The sequence below is a fragment of the Gracilinanus agilis genome, chromosome 3, assembly GCF_016433145.1.
Source record: "Gracilinanus agilis isolate LMUSP501 chromosome 3, AgileGrace, whole genome shotgun sequence".
NCBI lineage: Eukaryota > Metazoa > Chordata > Mammalia > Didelphimorphia > Didelphidae > Gracilinanus > Gracilinanus agilis.
The window spans coordinates 395,544,708-395,554,762 of NC_058132.1; the positions used below are offsets into that span (position 1 = coordinate 395,544,708).

General features: G+C 30.8%; 1 protein-coding gene across 1 annotated transcript in view; it reads right to left on the reverse strand.

Annotated features, from left to right (window-relative positions):
- The window catches only part of CFAP47 (cilia and flagella associated protein 47), an 859,036-nt gene that overhangs the window by 607,186 nt on the left and 241,795 nt on the right, over positions 1-10,055 (reverse strand). The window contains exons 29-30 of the mRNA XM_044669214.1: positions 5,027-5,127; positions 472-600 (exon numbers count right to left, since the gene is read on the reverse strand). Coding sequence (XP_044525149.1) covers positions 472-600; positions 5,027-5,127 — 230 coding nt within the window. The remainder of the gene's footprint in view (positions 1-471; positions 601-5,026; positions 5,128-10,055) is intronic.

Sequence of the window (10,055 nt, forward strand, 5' to 3'; positions counted from 1 at the left end):
CTATCCAACAACAAAAAATTTAACTAAAATAATAATGCATTTGTTTTTAGGATAATTTAAAATACAGAAAAATATCAAGTATTATATTTGAAAATGTCTGACTATGCAAATATTATCAAATTAGCTAATTTCCCTTGGGTTAATTCAAGGAAAGAATTAGAGACAATGCTTAATTGATTATTTCCACTCAAAAGAGAAAACTTATAAGTAAGTATAAATAATGTATTTTAGATCTTTCAAATTACACGTTTATTTGAGAGTATTATTATATACACATAGTCACATGTTGTACTTGGACCTGGTAAATACAGATAATCCATAGAGGAGATGGTCCATCTGAGAGTGATGGAGATGTGACTTTAATTTTTTCAAACCAGTTTGATTAAGCCAGCTGAATCGCATTAAATCAGTTTACAAATTTAATGTTATGTAGATTTGGTTTTAGGAGTAAATAATAGCTTTATAACATACTGAGACAGAAGTCTTGCTGGGGTGATTCATAATCACTAGAACTGGTACTCGTGCTATAGATGGGAGACAATACTCCTAATGGACAAGTAAGATGTGGTGTTTCCTTGTTTGAATAAAAATTTTTCTCATCTATGAAAAATAAATGATATAGTATTGAGTCAGATAAACATCCTAGGATAAGTATTAAGAGTTGTGTTACAGTCAAAAAATCATTCATCATTTTTCCTTTGTCTATATATAAATTATTCCACCAGGGACCATATCACTGCTCTCTCACATGGCAACTAAAAAAACAAACACCTCATTTCTACAAGAAGAATAAGTATTCTTATTCAATCATTTTGACTTTTAAATACCACACTAAAAGGTACTCAGACTAGATGTTCACACCAACTTTAATATAGTGTTCTGGATAAGGAATAATAAGAAATATTTTTGAATGAACTTAATATGGCCTTTCATTGCTTTGGACTCAGCACTCCCATTGGTTTTCATTTTGCATATTTCAGTGCATTTTTTCTAAGATAAACATTTTTAAATTTATCTTAAATTTGAATTAAGGCATCAAGTTCAATATTACATGAATATTTTTAAAACATTTGTTCATTAATATAATTCAATCATATTTGATATAATTTGGTAATGTAATGAAGTATCTTTTCATGTAAACATTAAATAAAATACAATTTTACTTTTAATTTAATTAATGTTCAAAATCTTTCTATACCCACTAGTTCTTTAGGATCACTATTAGCTAAGACAAATTCTGATATTTAAAAAAATATTCTGCTGTTGACATATATAATATGAATAAATCCTCTAAACATTTTAAAAACCTCTGCAATTATCACTATTAATTCAATCATTATTTATCATTATTTATTTGTATTTCAGATCAATTATTCTTCCAATGAGATATTTCACATTTTCCTCAGTTCATTCTTTTACCTTTGATGGTTTCTTGACATCTCATGGAGTCATTAGCTTCCATTTGCCCAAATCTAACTTTTAAGCATGATTTTCTTTAGTCAGCTTTTGTATATCCCTTTACATTTTGCCTAATCCTACTTTAATAATTCTTTTTCTTGGACCTACTTGTACAAAAATATTTATAGCAACTCTTTTTGTAGTGGCAAAGAATTGGAAATTGAGGGAATGTCCATCAATTGGGGAATGGTTGAACAAATGGTGGTACATTTTGGTGATGGAATATTGTTGTGCTATAAGAAATGATAAGCAAGATGATTTCAGAAAAAGCTGGAAATATCTGCAGGAATGGATGTAGAGTGAAATGAGCAGAACTGGGAGAACACTGTATATAGTAATAGCAATATTGTGTGATGATTATCTCTGAAAACTTGGCTACTCTCAGCAGTGCAATGATCTGGGACAATCCTGAAGGATTTATGACAGTGAATACTATCCACCTCCAGAGAAAGAACTATTGGAGTCATCTTTCAGATCAATGTAATTGTGGTTTTATTTCAGAGTTTTGATTATGTATGACAATATGAAAGTGTGTTTTGTATGGCATTAACAATATATTTTTAAAAGAGTTCTTTTTCTCAGTGAAATTTTGTACCTCTTTTTTCCATATGACAAACTTTGCCTTTTAAGAAGTTTTTCTCTTTGGTGTATTTTTGTATATCTTTTTTCCATTTCATCACTTTTGATTTTAAAATATTCTCCTCTTCATTGAATTTGTATGCCTCTTTTACCAATTAATCTATTCTGGTTTTAAAATATTAATTTTTTTCAGCATTTATTGTACTGTACCAAACTGTTTACTTTTTTCATGTTTTTCCTGTATCACTCTCAATCCTTCTCCCATTTTTTCTATTCCCTTTCAAATTTGGTTTTTAAAATTCTTTTTGAGCTACTCCATTAACTCTTTTTAGACTTGAGAGCAATTTATATTATTCTTGGATGTAGCAGTATTAACTTTGTTGTCTTCTTCTGAGTTTCTGTTTTGGCCTTTCCTGTCACCAAAATAACTTTCTATGTTGAGTTTCTTTTGTTTTTGTTTACTCATTTTCCAGTCTTTTCTTTTTCTCTTAATTTAAAAAACTATTAAAGTTGATCTCTTTAACTGTGATGAAGGGAGCCCTGTTCCAGGTTTTGTGCAGCTGCCTTCAGAGCTGGCTCTGAGTATCTATCCGATTTCATTTCTTCCAAGGTGGTGTGACGTAAGCATAGGTGTATTTTATACTCTTCCAGCATGTACTCTAGTCTATGAGTAATCACAAGCACTTTATTCTGTCTTGATATTGTGTCCAAGGTCCCAGATCCCCTGTGGCTGCAAGCACTAGTGCCTGCTAGTGCTCCTCTTCATCCTGAGACCATAACCCAGGACTACACTCTGGATCTGCATATGGATAATGCAACAAGCAACTTGCACCCAGGGCCAGCAAAGCCCCTATAATCTCCTTTTGAGCAATTGTCCAACACCCTTTCCATCTGTGGCTGAGAGCTCTAGAAGTTGATTTACTGCTGATTCAGTTATCCCTCATACCCATACCCCTTGCTACAGTGGGGCTTACCTTAGTATGCTGCTTTGCACGCCACTTCCCAACCCAATGCAATAGATCTTTTGTGCCAGGGTTCTAAGTTGTTTGGGGCTGAAATTTTATTTCACCCCATCTTTTTGTGAATTATGCTGCTTCATAATTCATTCTGGAAGCATAATAGATTTTTAGAGAGTAATTTGATAGAGATCTGGTGGATCTATGTACCTTCTACACTACACCAACTTGGCTCCACCCTTCTGACATTTATAATAGGATTTTAAAATACTATCTTTCTTATCATACTCCTAGGAAACTGATTGTCACTTTCCAGCATTATGTGTATGATAAATCGTCTCTATCCTAGGAAGGGGAGAGCTCTCTGTCTACTTCAGGGGTTTCTTGACTCCAGACTATAGGAAGACATCTTCTAAGGATAGTCTTCTCTTAAAATAGTTCTGCTTTGTAAGAAATTAAGGAATCTCTAGGTCATAATCTTTAGCTGAAAACCAACTTTATTAATGGGCAATTAGAATATTAGAATCAGGAGCCTCATCATTCCCAGTCTATGGTGAAAGATATCTTATAGATACAAATTATTGATTAACAAAATCCACATACTTAAAGTATGTTAGCTAATAGTTGGTGAATTCTAGAAATCCAAGAAATTTATTGATCTTATAACTAATACCTTCAGACAATAACTCTTAAAAAGAGACTTAAAAGTAAACCAAGTCTTCCCTTTGAGTCATAAAATCTGAGAACCGTCTAATTGACACAAGTTTCTAAAAAAGCAAATACTATTCCTGTGTTTACTTTGCTTCTGTTATCTTTATTCATAATCAGGAGATAGTAAAGATGTGTACTTAACATAAGAAGGTTTATAATAGGAGCTCTTAAACTAACTCTCCTTATCTATCACTGCTTACATACAGTTAATTAAGAACTGAGACTAGACTTTCTAACATTCTAGCTACATATATATTTAAAAGATTATAGAAGATGAATTAGTTTTATACTAAATTATATAAAAAGAAATTAAATGAAATAAATGAAAGTTTAAGTTCTTCAGCTTGGATCTCTTTCTATCCTTCTTCTCTCTATTCTCAGCTCAATCTCTCAAGTTTCAAGGTCCCAACCTCCAATTGAATTCCATATCCCCCAAAAAAATATCTTAAGACCCACTTAAGTTTACAAGCCTCAGTTCCCTAGGATAACTTGGACTAGTCTTTCCCAGAAAGGACTTACAGGGCCATGGAATGAAACTACTAGAAAGTGTCTTGTTTCCTAATGACATGAGAGCAGTGAAACNAAAGGCAGAAAGGTTTCATGAAAGCCTAAAAATTAATAATATAGAAAATAAGTTCCTTGAGGTCAGTGATTATCTCATTTTTGTATTTGTATTTCCATATCTTAGCATAATGCTTAGTACATGTTTTAAGAAATTAATTGATGCTTACTGATTAACACAAAACACAAGGGGGAAACTGATAACAGATTTTTTTCTAGTAAATTGGTTCCAAATGAAAATGGCATTTCTATTCAATTTGAATCTCTTGAAGATGATTGTATTAAGCTTCTTAAGATGCTGGATCATATCTTAAAATCTCTGGGCTTCAGTTTTCCAAAGTGTGAAATGAAGAAGTAGAGATAGAGGACTTTTGAGGTTGTTCCCAGGTCTAAAATTCTGTGGTTCTAGAATGGTTTTACATTTGAAAGTTCAAGAAAAAGATGAGCTGTAAATAAACTTTTATTACTTCAGATTAAATGAACTCATAAAAATTTTTCATTGTTTATGGTATTGATAGTGAAGCTAGTGTACTTCAACAAAAAAATCTTCTCAGAGAGACATAACTTACTAAAAATAACTGTGGCATTAACAAAAACATAAAATTCCCAGAAGAATTTATTCCTCTTCTTCTCGCCAATCAATCAATATAATTCAGATAGAGAAGTGGTAAGAAGTAGATTTCTCCCTTTTATTTTTAGCATAGTTTATCTCTTAAATAGCAAGTAAACTTTGGTAGGTAAAATATACTAAATTAACTTACTCTGTTTCAATATAACCCTTTGATCATCAAGATGATATGCCAGGTATGGATAAATAGTAAGAATACAGTTTTCTGCTACTGCAGTAATCTGAAATGCAAACCTAAATGCAAAAGAAAATTACAAAATTTTATCCATTGATTTTAATCTTGAAATATTTTTTCTAATTTTCTTCAGTAAACTAAACATATTTTTATAGAGATAAAGGCATGAAATGTATCTAAATCTTAAATGTAAATATTGGTAATGATAGCAATACATAAAATGTTTAAAAGTAAATCTTTTATTCTTAAAATTCTTTATACACAATAGAAATTAAATTTCAATTTTTATTTTATTTTTTTTTATTTTTTTTCAAAAGAACCCATCAGCATGCATTAATTAACACCAGTGTGCCAGATACTGTTCTAATTTCTAGGGATGTTGTTGTTCAAAAAAATTCGATTCTACAGAACCCCATTTAGAGTTTTCTTACCAGAGATAAAAAATTGTTTCCCATTCCTTCTCCAGCTCATTTCATTTTATGGATGAAGAAACTGAGGTAAGTAGAATTGTGACTTGTTCCCTTCCACAGATATTAAGTATCTGAGGCTAGATTAGAACTCTGAAAGAATCTTTCTTTCCAAAAGGAATCTTTCAGACTCCAGTCTCTAAAGATGCAAAGAAAAAAAGACATAAAGAAATAATTTCTACCTTCAAGGAGTTTACATTTTTTCAGAGAAAATATCAGCAGGTCAGCATAAAGAGAATAAAAACAGAAAATACATATTAAGTAAAGACATGGTAGTAGAGGTCACTACTACTCATGGGTTATAAAGGACTTATATAAAATGGTGCTTGAGTTGACCCTTGAAAGCAAAGGATTATCTGAGATGAAGATGAGAAGGGAATGACTTCTAAGCATAGAGAAACAAATGACCAGAGCAAAGGGACAGAGAGGGAAATGGAGGATCATCTATGGAAAAAGGTCAGTCTGGCCAAATCAAAGCACATGGTAGAGGGGGAAATATAAAAATGAGGATGAAAAAATAGATTTGGGCAATGTTTGAAGGCAAGAATGAGAGATGCTGGAATTTATTGAATAGAAAAGTAATGTTTCAGATCTGAATTTAGGGGAAATTATTTTAATAGCTGTCATAAAGGAGGAATTGGAATAGGGAGAGACTTGAGGCAAGGAGAAAAATTAGAGGGCAACTGCAATAATACAAACAAGAGAAAATGAGTACCTGAACTATTGGCAACTCTAGAGACATGAAAGATGTAGAAGAGGGAGAAATGGCGAGATTTGGCAACTGATTAGATAGGAACAGTGAAAGAGAGTGAGAAATCAAGGATAATGTCAAGGATATGAATATTACATTATTTTCCAAAATAATCTACAAAAGGATATGTGAGCCAAATATTATAAGTTAACATTTTAAAACAATTAGAGAACAGAAAGAAGAACCTTGTGGATCTTTGGTAGGCAGAAAATTTTAAAGGAATACAAGAGTTCACAAGAAACAAAATGATCAATTTCAGTTATATAAAAAAGTTGTCAAGTTTTACACAAACAAAATAAATTCAAGAAGAATTAGGAAAATAAAGAAAACATTCACATTGAATATCTTGAATAAAATACAAAGATACATAGAAAATTAATGTGAATATAAAAGAATTAGATGCTTTCCCACTATGTTAGTGTTCAGCCTCTGAATACTTATCAAAAAGTATTGCAAATTATAAATAAATATTTTGAAAAATCTCTCAAACCACTAATGATAAAAGTGAATATCATAACATCCCCGAGACTTTATCTCACACCTATTAAAGAAATGATAAAGTTAGAAAGAGAAATCAAATAGGACTTTAAGTAGGAAAAATAGAAATTAAAGAGATGATAAAAAAGGAATGGTCAGTACTCAAATAGCTAAGAAAAGAGGGGCATACTAATGAACTTAGTAGAACTATGAATTAGTTGAACTATTTTGAACAATAATTTGGAATCATTTAAAAAATTATTAAATTGTTCATACCCTTTTGTCCCAGAAATCCTGTTGCTGGCCATAAACTCCAATGAAGTAAAAAAGAAAGGTTCCATAATTATCAAAATAGGTATAAAAATATTTTTATGGAAGCAAAGTTGAAAAGAAAGTAGATATTTACAGATTAGGGAATGACAGAACTATGCCATATTAATGTTTTTTAATAAATTCTTCATTTTTTTATTTCATTTTTTAAAAATTTGAGTTCTAAATTCTCTCCCTCCGATCCCTTCATCACCATTAAGAAGCAACATATCAATTACAGAAGTGAAATCATACAAAATGTATTAACATAATATATGCTATATTGATATAATAAAAATGACACTATAAGAAACTATAAAAATGGGGAATTTTGAGGCATGTAAACTATCTACAAAATGATGAAAATGGGAAAAAGCAGAATCAGAATAATATACCAATGACCAAAAGGTAAACTGAATTCACAACAAAGACAAGAACCATTTGTCTTGAGAAGATACACAATGAAAGATATCCTTTCTCCATTCAGGAGACATGTAAGGTAATATGAGTTTGAAAAGTTTCTTAGGTTGTCACATGTAATCACAGTGTTGGTTTTGTTTAACTGTTTTTCTTTAAGACAACAGAAAAGGTTTTCAGGATTGTGATATCAAAATATATGTGGTATGAAAAAAGTACATCAATAAAATAGAAAAAAATAAACTTTCAAATAAATATGTTGACAAGGTAATCAAAAATCTTTCCACTTAATACTACCAACTTTGCTCTGTATCTGTTAACTTTTATAAATAATGTCTATTTCTCACAACTGTAAGTTCCTCCATTGATCCTAAAGTTAAAGTCTAAAACAGAAAAGACTATAGTCTTGAAATTTTCTCTGCAGTCATGTGTCTCAGTTTAATAATTTATTCATTTTAATGGCAGATCTCTTATTATTTTTACTGATTCTTCCATTATTTTCAACTGTTTTGTTCCTTTGGAAATATATTAATTCTTTAGTATTCTAAATTTATATCAGATTCAGGATAAATTAAATCTAATCAAAGCATCCTAGATGATTTCTGCCAAGAAATATGTGAAAAATATCAGTTGATCTCAAATGTAATATTAAATAGTGAATAGTCAATATTACTGAGTGCTAGAATAGGTACTTTCATAATGAAGTTCTTAAAATAGATTGACACTATTATATAAAAATTTTCACAAGAGAAAAAATATATTTGTCAATCAAATTAAAAATTACAGAGATGATATGATGGCTATTTTTATGAAATCTGGCTCTTTTGATCAAAAAAGTTAGAAAACAAATATGGTGAAAATATTTTTGGCAAATATTGTGTCAATAAATCTTTTTACTGCTCTAATGAAGCTTACGTATTTTAAAATAATTTTGACAAAACGTTACCTGAATTATAACTTTTTAAAGTAAAAAGTTTATGTTATAGCATTGTTATCACTATTTCTAGACCTAGGTCAATTATATTTCTATAAAATTATGTAATTATATGAAATATTTGTCTAAATTGTTTATTAAACTTGACAAAAAAAAATACTAAGCCTAAAGATCATTGGACTAAATGGTGAGAGAAACATTAGAAATCCCCTGACCCCTGTCCTAAGCTTTTATAGATGAGTAAACTTTTATTTTTTTCTGTTAGGAAGTAAGTTTTTATGAAAAAGTATTATTTCAAACTTTGTGACTGTATCCTCAGACTCTAGGAGTGTCTGACACATAATAGGAGCTTTTAAAAGGCTTCTTTATTTATTGATTGAGATCCAAGAAAAGAAGAAAGAAAAAATCAAATGTAACATTCAAGAAGCTAGACCATTTACGAGGGGCACAGAAAGTAAAGGAAGAACATTAAAGTCTAATCTCTGTAAATAGGATAATATAATTCAGAATAGGCCAGAGGGGGATAGAAATAAAGAAGAAATTCCCTAAAGACCCTAAAGGTCCTACATATGTGGATGGCATTATGCTGTTCACATCAAGTCTCACAACACTGCACAGTCTCCTAAAAGAGATTCATAATCACTTAAGAGAGTTAAGCCTAACACAGGAAAAAATAAGTAAAAATTATTATGGTAAAGGTGAATATGACAGATTACAGAGTTATTGTGTATGTCTTTGTGTGTATATTTGTTCATGTATAAATATATTATTCTAATATATTTATTTATGTATGTATTACACATGTCATATATACACACATATCTTGAAATAAAATTGTAGATGCATGGTGAACTGAGTCTAGAGTTGAGCAGGAAAGCAAACTGAATTGTAAAGGAAATACCATTAGAACTCGAGTAAGCTAATGTATATAATCAAAAAAGCAGAAATAATATAAAGGAGTGTAAGGGTTAAATTAGGGATTTAACTAAAAGAGCAGTTTTTTATAACTATAGTTTTAATGAGAATATAGTAGAGCTGTAAATCATTATTATCTCTTAAAGCCAGAGAAAATAGAATTTCTAGCAGCCTTTAACAATTAAATTTAGTTTGATTAAAATAGAGATAGTAAAAGAATATAGTAAAATGAATATAGTAAAGGAGAGAAATAAAGGAAAGAGGTAGAGAAAGACATTTTTCTAATGTCTATACTAGTTATCCTATAACTACCTCTAACTACTATCTAAAACTGCTTATATCTACCTATTACTATGGCTAATAAGAACCACCCCACAAAGTTCCAATCCAATCCGCCCAATCAAAACAATCAGTGTTTATTCCAACTCCATTTAGGTCTGTCAACAAAGACCAACCACCACCCAAAATGTTCAAGAAAGAAAAAAAACCTAGCAGCCCAAACCAAAAGCCCAACCCCAAAAGCTAAAAGGCCCTCTAAAGGCTAAAGCCCTCTCAGTAAGCTCAGGCTTGCCTTTTATATTCCAGTGACTAAACATCAACCACCAACCCAACACACTCCCAACAAGCAATTTCCACCCAACTGCCAGCACCTGTCAGCAACTGACTCCCCCTTCCCTCCCTATCCCACTCCCCCCACTCCCTCCCATCTCCCCCCAA